This window comes from Oncorhynchus masou, chromosome 15 (genome assembly GCF_036934945.1).
Source record: "Oncorhynchus masou masou isolate Uvic2021 chromosome 15, UVic_Omas_1.1, whole genome shotgun sequence".
Classification (NCBI taxonomy): domain Eukaryota; kingdom Metazoa; phylum Chordata; class Actinopteri; order Salmoniformes; family Salmonidae; genus Oncorhynchus; species Oncorhynchus masou.
This window is the reverse complement of record NC_088226.1, coordinates 50,505,065-50,521,488: the sequence shown is the minus strand read 5'-3', so window position 1 is coordinate 50,521,488 and position 16,424 is coordinate 50,505,065. Positions and strand designations below refer to the sequence as shown.

Below are 16,424 nucleotides of genomic sequence, written 5' to 3'. Positions count from 1 at the left end.
ATGCACCAGTGACTCGGGCCAATAAAAATGGTCAGATGAAGCAGATGCTAAATTACAGGACTGTTTTGTTAGCACAGACTGGAATATATTCCGGGTTCTTCCGATGGCATTGAGGAGTACACCACATCAGTCACTGGCTTTATCAGTAAGTGCATCGAGGACGTCGTCCCCACAGTGACTGTACATACATACCCCAACCAGAAGCCATCGATTACAGGCAACATTCGCACTGAGAGCTGCCACTTTCAAGGAGCGGGACTCTAACCTGGAAGCTTATAAGAAATCCCGCTATGCCCTCCGACGAAGCATCAAACACGCAAAGTGCCAATACAAGACTAAGATCGAATCGTACTACACCGGCTCCGACGCTCGTCGGATGTGGCAGGGCCTGCAAACTATTACAGACTACAAAGGGAAGCACAGCTGAGAGCTGCCCAGTGACACGAGCCTACCAGACGAGCTCAATAACTTCTATGCTTGCTTCGAGGCAAGTAACACTGAAACATGCATGAGAGCATCAGCTGTTCCGGACGACTGTGTGATCATGCTCTCCACAGCCGATGTGAGTAAGACCTTTAAACAGCTCAACATTCACAAGGCCGCAGGGCCAGACGGATTACCAGGACGTGTACTCCGAGCATGCACTGACCAACTGGCAAGTGTCTTCACTGATATTTTCAACCTCTCCCTGTCTGAGTCTGTAATGCCAACATGTTTCAAGCAGACCACTATAGTCCATGTGCCCAAGAACACCAAGGTAACCTGCCTAAATGACTACCAACCCGTAGCACTCACGTCTGTAGGCATGAAATGCTTTGAAAGGCTGGTCATGGCTTACATAAACACCATTATCCCAGTAACCTTAGGCCCACTCCAATTTGCATACTGCACCAACAGATCCACAGATGATGCAATCTCTATTGCACTCCACACTGCCCTTTCACACCTGGACAAAAGGAACACCTATGTGAGAATGCTATTCATTGACGACAGCTCAGCGTTCAACACCATAGTGCCCTCAAAGCTCATCACTAAGCTAAGGACCCTGGAACTAAACAGCTCCCTCTGCAACTGGATCCTGGACTTCCTGATGGGTTGCCCCCAGGTGGTAAGGGTAGGTAACAACACATCTGCCACGCTTATCCTCAACCCCCGGGCCCCTCATGGGTGCGTGCTCAGTCCCCTCCTGTACTTCCTGTTCACTCATGACTGCACGGCCAAGCACGACTCCAACACCATCATTAAGTTTGCTGATGACACAACAGTGCCTGATCACCGACATCAAGGAGACAGCCTATAGGGAGGAGGTCAGAGACCTGAACGTGTGGTGCACAAACTCTCGCTCAACGTGATCAAGACAAAGGAGATGATTGTGGACTACAGGAAAAGGAGGACCGAACCCGCTCCCATTCTCATCAACAGGGCTGTAGTGGAGCAGGTTGAGAGCTTAAAGTTCCTTGGTGTACACATCTCTAACATGGTCCAAGCATACCAAGACAGTCGTGAAGAGGGCATAACAAAACCTATTCCCCCTCAAGAGACTGACAAGATTTGGCATGTGTCCTCAGATCCTCAAAAGATTTTACAGCTGCACCATCAAGAGCATCCTGACGGGTTGCATCACTGCCTGGTATGGCAACTGCTCTGCCTCCGACCTCAAGGCACTACAGAGGATAGTGCGTACGGCCCAGTTCATCACCGGGGCCAAGCTTCCTGCCATCCAGGACCTCTATACCAGGTGGTGTCAGAGGAAGGCCCTAAAAATGGTCAAAAACTCCAGCCACCCTAGTTATAGACTGTTTTCTCTGCTACCACATGGCAAGCGGTACCGGAGTGCCAAGTCTAGGTCCAAGAGGCTTCTACCCCTAAGCCATAAGACTCCCGAACAGCTAATGAAATGACTACCCAGACTATTTGAACCCCCCCCTTACATTTCACTGTAAGGTCTACTACACCTGTTGTATTCGGCGCGTGACAAATAAAATTTGATTTGATTTTGATTTGTGTAGTAGACCTCCCTTTGACATGTCTTTGTTGTGTGTTTGTCAGGCTTTGGTGACCACAGAGCTGGAGGGAGGGGACCGTCAGAAAGCCATGAAGAGGCTGAGAGTGCCTCCACTGGGGGCAGCACAGGTGAGAGAGTGACTACACCATATATATATTAGAATGGGAAAGGGAAAGGGGGATAGCAAGTCAGTATAGTGTGCATTTTAGTTAGTGGACCATTAACCAATCACTTTTAGATCTTTCCCGCCATAATTCCAGCTCGTGTCAGCATCTCATCAACATTAACGTTGTATGACAGTTCAACGCACTTCCCACTCTTCATCTCGTTCCTGCTGTGTGTGTGTGTGTGTGTGTGTGTGTGTGTGTGTGTGTGTGTGTGTGTGTGTGTGTGTGTGTGTGTGTGTGTGTGTGTGTGTGTGTGTGTGTGTGTGTGTGTGTGTGTGTGTGTGCGAAACACACACTCTATTTATCCCCACAGTATTGATCCTGTAAGAGGCTCTCCAAACTAGGCCGGACAAATGACTTTTTCCACAGGGGATGAGAAAATGCATCCCCATCACATATCCCTCAGATTTATAGCTGTATTACTATCAATGTCATGCCCAGCCTGAATTGTGCTAGTTCCAAATGGCTTGTCCAGATTCCCCGTGGGCACCTTTATATGACTTGTATTTTTAGCACACACCAAAGTACTTGATGATAACACACTTTAATATACTCTTTCTATACCGTGCATTGAATTGACTGCAGCACAACCAGAAAAAGGTTTCTGCTTCCCTGGATAAGTGTGTCCATCTGTCAAGTTAAATGAATTAGTAAATGCCTAGTGCGGTTCTCCAGCACTAGTGCGGTTCTCCAGCTGTGTGCCTGACATTACAGTGGAGCCTAGAAGACTTGCAGTCACGCAGGTGTAGTAATTGGTAATTGCTCATCTCTGTCATTCTCTGCTCCTTCCTGCAGCCTGCTCTAGCCTGGACTACCTTCCGCGTTGGCCTCTACTGTGGGGTCTTCATAGTCCTCGCTATCTCCTTCCTCCTCACTGGTACGTTCACCCACAGCCATGCTATTAAGGCCTTTTACTGGGGGTTAGATAACAGATACAGAGGAAATGAGGCTTACAATTTAGACTTGGCATTAGGGGGAACTCAAGTTAGTTTTGCATACTGTATTGTAGCTTCAGATATTTGAAGGAGATTGACATGATCGAATTGCTATTATTCTTTTTCAGGTGCTGTACTCATCCGGTATGAGAACGTGTGGCCTCTGGTGCGTATCTACCGAGGTGGCTTCCTGCTGATTGAATTCCTCTTCCTGTTGGGCATTAACACCTACGGCTGGCGCCAGGCGGGGGTCAACCACGTGCTCATCTTCGAGTTGAACCCTCGCAGCAACCTCTCCCACCAGCACCTGTTTGAGGTAAGGGAGAACCAGGGAATTCACAAGGATAATGAGCAAGAAGTCAGTCAGACAGTAGTGAAAATAATGGAGAGAAGACATCCTCTTGTGTGACCACCGGAGCGAGAATGCCCTGAATAATGGAAATAAAAAATGGTCAATAATCAATACTAATCTGAAGACATACACTGGGTTTTTTTTTCTGATCATATTTCCAAGAACAATGTGTACACTGCTTTATAAAGGCAATTTACTGACAATTTGATAGTTTAATGCCTTTGTGTCTTCTGTAGATTGCTGGTTTCCTGGGGGTGCTGTGGTGTTTGAGCATCCTGTCCTGTCTGTACTCTGAGTACACCATGCTGCCCATGCAGGTCAACCCTCTCATCCTCTACGGCTTCATGCTCCTCTTCCTCATCAACCCCTTCAAGACTGGCTACTACAAGTCCCGCTTCTGGCTGCTCAAACTGCTGGTGAGCTCCTTCTCCACTGGAACTACTGCAATATAATGATGATATTATATCAGTACAATGAAACCTGACTCAACTGGTGTTTGTGTGTGTACAACACTGTATTTGATACCTATCTCACATTCTATATTGTGTTCCATGTATTCGGCTTATCTTTTCTTTGTCTGATGTTTACTGGCTTTGGTGATGGGGGTTAGGAGGATTCAGTGTGTGTGTGAGACAGAGGCCTGTGGAGAGGGGGATAATAGGATACAGGCGTGTCCCTGGGGATGTGGCGACTGTGACTGTGCAATCATTACAGGGATGGATCCATCAGTATGCTGCTCCTCCAACCTTCCCCTTCTCCCAAGCAACCCCAGCCCTCTCCAGCTCTGATTGTGCCCCTCTTGGGCCTGTGCACCATTCTAGAGATGCACACGCCCACACTGAACTCAGGCGCTAACCAAAATCAAGGAACAAAGCGAGACAGATTGCCTGGTGTGTTCGTTTACGCAATGAATACATTTAAAATAATTTTTATCCTCTGGATGTCTTTGTACGATTGGGATGTTGTGGAGATCAATAAGGACATAGATTGACAGGTAGAAATCCTTCATTAGCACACATACAGTGTATTCGGAAAGTATTGCGACACCTTGACTTTTTCCACATTTTGTTACGTTACAGCCTCGTTATAAAATGGATTAAATCATTTTGTTTTGCCTCATCAATCTACACACAATACCCATAATGACAAAGCAAAAACAGGTTTATAGACATTTTTACAAATGTATAAAAAATAATACACTGAAATATTACATTTACATAAACATTCAGACACTTTACTCAGTACTTTGTTGAAGCACCTTTGGCAGCGACTACAGCCTCGAGTCTGCTTGGGTATGACGCTACAAGCTTTGTACACCTGTATTTGGGGAGTTTCTTCCATTCTTCTCTGCTGATCCTCTCAAGCTGTCAGGTTGGCTGGGGAGCATCGCTGTACAGCTATTTTCAGGTCTCTCCAATGATTTTCGATCGGGTTCAAGACCGGGCTCTGGCCGGGCCACTCAAGGACATTCAGAGATAGGTCCCAAAGCCACTCCTGCGTTGTCATGACTGTGTGCTTAGGGTTGTTGTCCTGTTGGATGGTGAACCTTCACACCAGGCTGAGGTCATGGCACTCTGGAGCAGGTTTTCCTCAAGGATCTTTCTGTACTTTGCTCCGTTCATCTTTGCCCCGATCCTGACTTGTCTGGAGGGCCCGGCCTCTGAAAAACATCCCCACAGCATGCTGCTGCCACCACCATGCTTCACCGTAGGGATGGTGCCAGGCTTCCTCCAGACGTGACGCTTGTCATTCAAGCCAAAGAGTTCAATCCAGAGAATCATCTTTCTCATGGTCTGAGAGTCCTTTAGGTGCCTTTTGGCAAACTCCAAGCAGGCTATCATGTGCCTTTTTACTGAGAAGTGGCTTCCGTCTGGCCACTCTAAAGGCCTATTTGTCGGAGTGCTGCAGCGATGGTTGTCCTTCTGGAAGGTTCTCCCATCTCCACAGATAAACTCTGGAGCTCTGTCAGAGTGACTATCGGGTTTTGGGTCTCCTCCCTGACCAAGGCCCTTCTGCCCCGATTGTTCAGTTGGGCCGAGCGGTCTCCTCTAGGAAGAGTCTTGGTGGTTCCAAACATCTTCCATTTAAGAATGATGGCCCCTGTGTTCTTTGGGACCTTGAATGCTGCAGACTGTGGGATCTTATATAGACAGTTGCCTTTTACAAATCATATCCAATCAATTGAAATTACCACAGGTGGACTCCAATCAAGTTGTAGAAACATCTCAAGGATGATAAATGGAAACAGGATGCACCTGAACTCAATTTCGAGTCTCCTAACAAAGGGTCTGAATACTTATAGAAATAAGCTATTTAATACGTTTGCAAAAAATTCTATAAACCTGTTTTCACTTTGTATTGTATGTAGATTTATGAGGATTGTTTGTATTGAATCCATTATAGAATAACGTAACAAAATGTGGAAAAAGGGAGGTGGTCTTAATACTTCCTGAATGCTTTGGTATATAACAGGTTGAATCAATACTGCGGCCGAGACAATATGGGGACTGGGTGAGGCTGCATAGTGAGGCTGCAGAGCATTCAGAGAGATGGGCTGGTGAAATGTCAGGCTTGACCTGGAGGCAAGAGGGTGAGAGGATCATTCCAATTCAGCCACAGTCTCATTCACAGACCCCAGATAACATAATCCGGTCCCAACAAAAACCATACCTGAAACACTAGTTAACCCAATCTTATTAGACTATATTAAATCAAACCGCTGCAGAGGCACTGCTCTTCAGCTGACCCGGTGCTGATCTCAGACATGTTTAGGGCATGTGTGGTGTGTCAGGTTGGATACTGTGTGTGTCAGCGATACTATTGCTGGTGTGGCGACAGCCCTGTTGAATGAGATTGACACACTCCAACTAGAGCCTCGTTAGGCTTTTCCATACGTATCCACCAGTTCATTTACTGTAGGGAGATGCAAGGACTGCTGGTTGCTTCAGGGCTCATGCCCTCAACACGTTCCAGCTCATTTTGCTCTGCCCTCTTCCCTTCCACTGCTCTAATAGCCTGTACATGACAGCCTCATTAGCTGCATGACAATGAACTTCCTCCATGTTGAAGTCTTGTGTACATGGTTGGAGCCGAGGTCTCTGCGTTTGTGTCCCTTCTCTTTTGTTAATTTGTACTGTCTGTTTTGCCTTCATGTGAGACGAGCAGGGGAGTTCTAGGAGTATTAGTATGCAGAGGTATACTTTAGACAGAAGAGCTGTCAATGTTTTCCTAACCTCAGACTATTTCAATAAGCAGTGCAACCCCTCCCCCCCTTTCAGTGTTAGCATATGTATTTAATCCTGTGTCTTGTATAGGACTAATACATCTGTCTGTCTCCCAGTTCCGTGTGTTCACGGCGCCGTTCCACCGCGTGGAGTTTGCAGACTTCTGGCTGGCCGACCAGCTCAACTCTCTGGTGATTGTACTGATGGACCTGGAGTATCTCATCTGCTTCTACAGCTTTGAGCTCAAATGGACCGACCGCAAAGGCCTCCTGCCCATGTTCAACGGTGAGTTAAAGCACTGGCTCCCTTTAGCTAGGTACTAGTTATGGTCTAAGTACAGGACTGGAGTGAGGTAGTAGCTGAATGTAAAAAATAAAGGGAGCACTAAAATAACACATCCCAGATCTGATTGAATGAAATATTCTTATTAAATACTTTTTTCTTTACATAGTTGAATGTGCTGACAACAAAATCACACAAAAAGTATCAATGGAAATCAAATTTATCAACCCATGGAGGTCTGGATTTGGAGTCACACTCGAAATTAAAGTGGAAAACCAAACTACAGGCTGATCCAACTTTGATGTAATGTCCTTAAAACAAGTCAAAATGAGGCTCAGTAGTGTGTGTGGCCTCCACGTGCCTGTATGACCTCCCTACAACGCCTGGGCATGCTCCTGATGAGGTGGCGGATGGTCTCCTGAGGGATCTCCTCCCAGACCTGGACTAAAGCATCCACCAACTCCTGGACAGTCTGTGGTGCAACGTGGCGTTGGTGGATGGAGCGAGACATGATGCCCCAAATGTGCTCAATTAGATTCAGGTCTGGGAACGGGCGTGCCAGTCCATAGCATCAATGCCTTCCTCTTGCAGGAACTGCTGACACACTCCAGCCACATGAGGTCTAGCATTGTCTTGCATTAGGAGGAACCCAGGGCCAACCGCACCAGCATATGGTCTCACAAGGGGTCTGAGGATCTCATCCCGGTACCTAATGGCAGTCAGGCTACCTCTGGCGAGCACATGGAGGGCTGTGCGGCCCCCCAAAGAAATGCCACCCCACACCATGACTGACCCACCGCCAAACCGGTCATGCTGGAGGATGTTGCAGGCAGCAGAACGTTCTCCACAGCGTCTCCGAACTCTGTCATGTCTGTCACATGTGCTCAGTGTGAACCTTCTTTCATCTGTGAAGTGCACAGGGCGCCAGTGGCGAATTTCACAATCTTGGGGTTCTCTGGCAAATGCCAAACGTCCTGCACAGTGTTGGGCTGTAAGCACAACCCCCACCTGTGGACGTCGGGCCCTCATACCACCCTCATGGAGTCTGTTTCTGGCCATTTGAGCAGACACATGCACATTTTGGGTCATTTTGCAGGGCTCTGGCAGTGCTCCTCCTGCTCCTCCTTGCACAAAGGCGGAGGTAGCGGTCCTGCTGCTGGGTTGTTGCCCTCCTACGGCCTCCTCCACATCTCCTGATATACTGGCCTGTCTCTTGGTAGCGCCTCCATGCTCTGGATATTACACTGACAGACACAGCAAACCTTCTTGCCACAGCTCGCATTGTGGTGCCATCCTGGATGGGCTGCACTACCTGAGCCACTTGTGTGGGTTGTAGACTCCGTCTCATGCTACCACTAGAGTGAAAGCACCGTCAGCATTCAAAAGTGACCAAAACGTCAGCCAGGAAGCATAGGAACTGAGAAGTGGTCTGTGGTCAACACCTGCAGAACCGCTCCTTTATTGGGGGTGTCTTGCTAATTGCCTATAATTTCCACCTGTTGTCTATTCCATTTGCACAACAGCATGTGAAATTTATTGTCAATCAGTGTTGCTTCCTAAGTGGACAGTTTGATTTCACAGAAGTGTGATTGACTTGGAGTTACATTGTGTTGTTTAAGTGTTCCCTTTATTTTTTGAGCAGTGTATGTTACCTGTATATTATGCTGGTTCATCAGCTCTGTTTGAACCCATTTTTAACAGTTTTGTTTGGGAGATATGTACGGAGTCTAAATGGTTTAGCTCAATCTGACTCCGGTCAAAAGACACTGTTGTCCATGTTCAGAGGGGTCTGTCTGTTCTGTCTGTCTGTGAAATGAGTCATTAATGGTTCTCCTCAGTAGTCTGCAGCCTGACAAATCAGCAGCCAGGTAATTGATTGGAAACGTTTGGGTCCAGCTAGCCTCTGCCGAGTCCCCAACAACTGGATGTTCCAGTTTTCAGGCGACACTCCATCTTAACTCCTCCTCCACATTTACTGGATTGGTTGAACAGTGCAGAAGAGAACACCCCCGACAGTTTTTTCCCCTCTCGTCTAGACCAGTGTCTAGGGCAGCGGTTCCCAAACTAGTGATGCCTGTATGAAAATGGGGTGGCGGAAGACTTTCCAAAATTCTGAAAAAATACAAGGCATTCACTGGTTATTACGGAGAGGATTTGGTTCCTGACAGAAAGGGAATACCCTGCCGTCTCCCTCAGAGCATTAAAACTCATGGTACCCTTCGCCAGCTTATATCTGTGTGAATCTGGATTCAGCAGTGCTCTTGTCTACATTAAAACCAGATATTGATCCAGGTTGGATGTGACAGCAGAGATGAGGTGCGCACTGTTGACCACGCCCCCTGACTTAGAGAAGTTCAGACGCGACATGCATCAAGCACACACATCTCGCTCCGTGGTAGTGAGATGAGACATTATGTCAGACTTATTTGTAATTGACTGTCTTAGCCCCAATGTAACGGTTATCGTCGGGAGAAAGAGAGGACCAAGGTGCAGCGTGGTAAGTATTCATTGTAATTTAATAAAGAATGAATACTGAAACAAAAACAATACACGACAAACGAACAGTCCTGAACGGTGCAACAAAACACAGAAGAAAAAATAAACACCCACAATTCAAAAGTGAAACCAGGCTACCTAAGTATGATTCTCAATCAGGGACAACGATTGACAGCTGCCTCTGATTGAGAACCATACCAGGCTGAACACAGAAAATCCCAAATTATAGAAAAAAGAACATAGACAACCCACCCAACTCACGCCCTGACCATACTAAAACAAAGACATAACAAAGGAACTAAGGTCAGAACATGACACCCAAATTAAAAGTATGTGATAGTGAGTTGAGAAGACAATTAAAAATACTGTTAGAATGTTTTGCAATTGACTGCCATAGCCCCAATTAAAAGGAGTTAACATGGTCTGTTAATGACATATTTTTTTGATTAAGGGTCAAAATGACAAAAAAAGGTTGGGAACCCCTTATGTAGGGGATTTAGTTTCAGGTGTTTCTTTTATAGCTGCTCCATTAGGGTCCAGCAATGTGACTTTCATGCTGATTAGCTGTCCACTTAGAGGGCTGCTACTGCTCTGTGTGTGGGAGGGATGGAGAGAGAGCAGCATAATGCAGAATGACAATGAGTCTGGGACTACAGACATATATATATATATATATTTGTTTTTAAGTAGTCATTTAGCAGACACTTTTATCCAGAGCAACTCACAGTTCTGAGTGCATACATTTTTGTTCATACTTTTTCGTACTCGTCCCACATGGGAATAGAACCCACAAGCCTGATGTTGTAAGCACCATGCTCTACCAACAGAGCCACACGGGAGCAACCTGCGTGAGTCCAACAAATCCATTAATGTCCATCCTGGCATCCTCCCATTCCAACAGAACAGTACAACAGCTGTAAGAATGGTTGATACCAAAACCTATACACAATGTAAATATGGATGTGGTTGATACCAAAACCTATACACAATGTAAATATGGATGTGGTTGATACCAGAACCATATACACAATGTAAATATGGATGTGGTTGATACCAGAACCATATACACAATGTAAATATGGATGTGGTTGATACCAGAACCATGTACACAATGTAAATATGGATGTGGTTGATAAATATTTCAATGTTTATGTTGTTGTTCATTTTCTCCCCCGTTCCGACCAGGTGATTACACGTGCCATAGTTACTCCTACGGTCTCCGTGCCATCATCCAGTGTCTTCCCGCTTGGTTCCGTTTCGTGCAGTGCCTCCGTCGGTACCGAGACACCAAGCGAGCTTTCCCTCACCTTGTCAACGCTGGCAAATACTCCACCACTTTCTTTGTGGTCACCTTCGCCGCACTCTACAGCACCCACAAAGGTAAGGAGACAACCAACTCTCTGAGCCAGTTGGACAGTCAGTGGAGGATCATTGGAAGTGGAGTATTAGCAGATGTGTTATTGCGCTGTAGACTACAGACTGGGGTTTTGAGGTGATGGGAGGGGAATGTCAGGCTGAATGCTGAGGCTCAGACCATCACAAGCTGTATGAAGAAACAGAAATCAGAGATGAACTTGAGTGCAAATGGTTTGTCACTGGAATATAGATGTCAACCCTGGATTTTTTTTCTGTTAGTCGATGCCTCATTATAATAGAAAGGAGAAAGTACAAAGCTCAACATTTCAGTCGCGAGAGAGGGAGGATACCATTTAGTATCAAGGAAGTTAAAGCTTGTCATTAGAATTCAAGACACTATTCTCCAGCTCCGCAATTAGCCGCTGATTATTCTGATTCAGAAACATTGTCACAAAAGAGGAAGTGTACAAAGACATCCCTTCAACATTCAGCCTTTCTGCTATCTCATCTTGGCTGCTTAGATCTTTTTCCAAGTCGATAATCTCAAAGCAGTTTGCTAAGTGGTTTTTGCCATTTCATTATTTATAAACTTGTTCGTCAACGGTCAATATATTATATTTGTGCAAATGCCAGCTTTTAAATCTCAGCTCAACCTTTGAAAATGGTAAATGTTAATTCACAGCATGATTTTTTCTTCATTTTTCAATATAAATTTAAATCAATATTTGTGTTTCTTCTGTAACCTGACTCTTGGTTTGGCTGTGGGTTTGGAGGCAGTGAGGAGGTTTTAGGTTGTTAGGAAACGAGACCATTAAGGGCTTTTCCTCCTCCAGTCACTCCGTTCGTACCTCTAGTCTTCAGCCCTGTGAACCCTGGACTAATGGGCACTCTTAATTTCATATGCTGTGTGAAGACCTCTTTCATCCCCCTCTTTTTGAATGAAGAGGTAGAGTCTGGGTCGTTAAATGAGAAGGGATGGAGGGAATATCCAGACTGCAATGCCCAGTTAACCATCTGTCTTTCACTTGCGTTGGCATGGCTACTAAATCTAGAATTTACAGAAAGTGAATGCATAGGGTGGCCATATTTGAAGCATGTTCTCCATGGTCATTAAATTGTTCAGTCCAGTGCTCTTTATTGTTGCGAGACTGTATGTTGTTATGTCTGCTGTATAGGCCTACCGCCTGAAGTCTAGCCAGATGTGGAGGAGTGGTGCATCTCGGCCCCTGAGTTTGACAGTTCTGCTGTGATACAGTAAATGGGATACATAGAGTTAGGCCTGGACCGGAGCACCCAAATTACACAGCATCTGTTTCACCAGCAGAACAGAATGCATAATGATCATCGGCCAGTATTGAATCATCTTTGGCAGGGTAGCCTAGTGGTTAGCGCGTTGGCCTAGTAATCGGAAGGTTGCTAGTTCAAACCCCTGAGTTGACAAGGTACAAATCTGTCGTTCTGCCCCTGAACAGGCAGTTAACCCACTGTTCCTAGGCTGTCATTGAAAATAAGAATTTGTTCTTAACTGACTTGCCTGGTTAAATAAAGTTAAAATAAATAAAATGTTCATGCTGTGCACAGTGGTAGTAAATCAGCACAGGAAATGCTGGCAGGGCTACCAGGTTGTGTATAGATATGTCACCTCCATTGTCCATCCACAAAGGAGTTTTCTGTTGTTGCTTTGTGACCTCATTGATCCCAGTATTATACCACTACCACAGAGAATTGTTCTCTACTCACGTTGCAATAAATGTACAAGGTGAATCGATGCACAGGGTAAAATGTACCCTCCTGCTATTTAGGTATTACGATATAGTAAAGGAGATGGATTCATGTCAATGAATACAGGTAAAAGACTGAATTTGTGCAGAGAAGTATTTTGCAGTCCTGTGAACAGATCAGTAATGTAATAATAATCTATAAATACATCAAAGAACAATGGTGTTTATGCTGTCCCACTTGATGTTCCAGGGTATGTAGAAATGGGGGATTTCCTGATTTAGACTTTAGAATGTGTAGTCCCAAGCACTACAGGATATTAAGCCTGACAGTAAGGCCAAAGACTTTAATCAGGATCAATATGGGATCTGCTCTTGTACAGTAGTAGCTTCACTAAATGCTGTTTTATATGCAGGAGAGCTGAGCAGTCATGCAAATGTAAGCCCTTAGGAATGCTTTCATGAACTGCCCAGGCCGTGGGGAGAGTAATACTGCAAGGTTAGCTGGAACGAGTAGCATAATTCTGGTGGAAGGACACTCACTGACTGATAGAGTATAGGAGGGACAATGGATCGGGTAGATTACATGGTCTTGGTGAGACTGAGACAAAGAGGGATTAATAGACCTTTTGAGGAAGTGAGGAAGTGGGAGTCGAGCACTAATGAAGATACAATAAAAAGTAGAACTAGTGTGAAGGATCAGTGAAAAATCTGATATGAGAGGAGATTGAGAGAGGAAGTAGGAGAGCAGAGAGGGAGGGGTGGAGAGAGGGATGGAGGCAGGGGGAAGAGGATGGACTAGCTGGATGAGAGTGAGCTGTAATAACTTGCCTGTGGCAAAACACATCTCTGGCGGATGCTACTGGAATGGAGATGAGACCCAGGGCCAGACTGGCTGACTGAATAGGATTTTATCACTCACATAGACACACACATTGTCTACGTACACACAGCGGTAGCTGCCTGAACCACTGCATATGAAAGACTTCGATTTAAGTCAAATTGTTCTCACACTCCCCCTGTCGGGGTCATGATACCCACTGAACTCTGCCTCAACCCTGTTACGACCACACTATCTCTGGGACATACTGCCTATTATGATCAGCTTCATATTAAGTTGTAGGTTGAGTTCAGATCTAACTACTGGTATCTGCAATAGAAATTCATATGAATGTAAATGATACTCCAACCACACATGTAGTAATATCTCTCTACGCAGATTCACGACCAATCAGCCATGTGAAATCAACATGTCACCTTCCCTGACTCCAATAACCTTTATTTGTCTTGCTAGGAGTCCGTGTCTGATTGGATAGACTCTGTGAGGAGAGGGGGTGGAGATAGTGATGAGGCAGGCAGGTAATAGATTCTTTATCACCTGAACAGCAGTACAAGGCAGCCCAGGCAGGCGGCACCGTGGCAGATAACACAAAGACAGATGATTGCTGTTCCCGTGTGCTTATTACGCCTTCAGTGGGAGGTGTGCCCTGGCCCTCTGGCCTTATGAAGTGTGCCTGTCACTGCAACATCCCATTCTCAAATGGCTTTTAACCGCTTAGGTGGTGGCTAGACACAAGCATTTAGTGAGCGTGACAGAAGCTAGTTACCCTCTATTGAGCTCCAGGTGAATGACGAGCCACCCACACTAGAGCCTCTGAGGACATCAGTTCTACCGAGCCCTGGAGACCAACCAGAAGGCATAGTGATGGAGGAGTGGTATCTTATATGCTAATTTCTATAGCGTTTTGATTTCACATCTATTTGTAATTGTTTCTTGATGCAGTAGTTTGATGTTGTGAAGATGCTCCAGTTTTCCTTCATATTTGTGGATTGATGTGTTGTTAACTATATTAGACGGCCTTGAATTAGTATTTGCGTAAGTCTTCCATTTACATATTTTTTTTAACACAGGTTTGCTCTACAAACTTCACTGAGTTTGTAATTTATTTGTTTGCAATCCCAATTGCCGACTGTGTACACATCAGAAGTACTTTCTGAAAGGGGTGTCATGGACATTCTTAAACAGGGACACTCGAAGTCAATCTCAATATGAATCATTGTTTATTGTCAGCTCGCTGGAGAGGGTCCAACCAACTCAATGCACCATAGTACACATGTCAATCAGGAGCTCTGCTTGGGCAGTCCCAGCAGTTGTCGTATACACAGACAAGTAAGTTAAATGTACATGATTTAACATCATTCATTTATCATTACTGTTTTGTTTCATTCATGTGCCCGACCAATACTGCCTCATAACATGTGACAGACCAACACCTCACGAGGCTTCTTCTCTCTAAGCTGAGACCTTGAAACTGAGATATCTTTAGTTTGTTCTCAAAACAAGGTCTGGGGGTACTGCCAAATTGCAGCTACTGAGAGTGAGGATTTGTTCAGTCAGCCACTTGCATGAACACAGAAATGTTTTTTTTGAACCGCACATAAATAGAACACAGAAATTAGTTATAAGAAAAGCACAAACATTAAAATTCCATTACGGGGGCGGGGGCACACGACATGGACGTTTTTAGGATGAATCTCAGCAGGGAATGTTGGGGTAATGTGGGGACACGTTACTGGATGAGGTAGTCTGATTCAGAGTCCACTGTCTGGGTGAGAGCAGGGCTGGAGGGACCAGTGTAAATCTCTGTGAAAAATGTCCCCTGTTCATTTCCTGGCGCCCTGGTGGCAGTAAGTGGGAGGCATTGACCATGACGGATGTCACTATCCCTGTCTGTGTGGTCAGGTCAGACTGGGAATCTAACCCGTTTGTCAGTGAGCACATACAGACACACACACTGTCACTTTATGACCAAGGTCCAAAGTCTCAGCTCTTGTGAATCTTGATTACTTGTCACATTCCTTAGTTAATGGGAACAGTAACCTACACCAGCCTATTCGAAGATGCACAGTAGACTTACCCAGTGGATTTACCACAGCCATTTCCAGTTCAGTCAGTCAGAAATCTACACCTGGGTATAGCTGGCTGGTGTGAATAGTTGTGATAAGAGTGGTTACGTACCATTGCGTGATGTGTCTCCCCAGGCCTAGGTGTCCCGTTGCTAGTGTCGGTGTGTGAGTCTGTCACACAGTGTTAGGCCATACTCTCGTTTATGTCACAGCGGGAGAGAGCTCTCTGTGAACGCTGGGTTCAGCCCAGAGCCCGGGCAGACCAGACTAGAATAGCTCAGTCATCAATAATCCCCCAGGCATTTCAGGCTGTCTTTGGAGCAGCATGGGAGTGTGGCCTAGTCAAAACACACAGCTATGACACAGGGAAATCAACATGACACTGCAGCACAGCTGGTCGCCGTTACCTTTTTTACTGGCATGAGGTCAATGTTCAAAAAGAAATTAGAACATAATACATCATTAAATAAATATAAATGCATTTGTATACTGAATAAGCATTTAATGTATATATATATTTTTTTTTTGCAAAGATTTTTATTTGTAGTGAATTGCCAGACTGAAGGACACAACAACATAGAGTTTCAAGTGCCTCTGAATAGTTTCCCAAGGATTTGCATTATTTTCCATCCATGGTAACCTGTCTCAGGAAATGTACTATTTATGGTACAAGTTCTCCCTCTAGTGGGGATAGTGAAGACCGGAGACACATTTATGAACAAGCTGCTGTCCAAGTCTGCAATTCCAAGCCGACAACTTAGCTATGTTTTCTTCTTAATTATCAAGTTATATACTGAGTGTACAAAACATTAGGAACACCTTCCTAATATTGAGTTGCACCCATCTTCCCTCAAAACAGAGTCAATTTTATCGGGGCATGGACTCTACAAGGTGTCAAGTGTTTCACAGGGATGCTGGACCATGTTGACTACAATGCTTCCCACAGTTGTGTCAAGTTGGCTGGATGTCCTTTGGGTGGCGG

At 45.3% G+C, this 16,424-nt stretch overlaps 1 protein-coding gene across 1 annotated transcript in view; it reads left to right on the top strand.

The window, feature by feature from the left end:
- The window catches only part of LOC135556398 (xenotropic and polytropic retrovirus receptor 1 homolog), a 105,279-nt gene that overhangs the window by 86,164 nt on the left and 2,691 nt on the right, over nt 1-16,424 (top strand). Inside the window, exons 6-11 of the mRNA XM_064989583.1 lie at nt 2,050-2,133; nt 2,968-3,049; nt 3,236-3,423; nt 3,696-3,875; nt 6,800-6,968; nt 10,647-10,841. Coding sequence (XP_064845655.1) covers nt 2,050-2,133; nt 2,968-3,049; nt 3,236-3,423; nt 3,696-3,875; nt 6,800-6,968; nt 10,647-10,841 — 898 coding nt within the window. The remainder of the gene's footprint in view (nt 1-2,049; nt 2,134-2,967; nt 3,050-3,235; nt 3,424-3,695; nt 3,876-6,799; nt 6,969-10,646; nt 10,842-16,424) is intronic.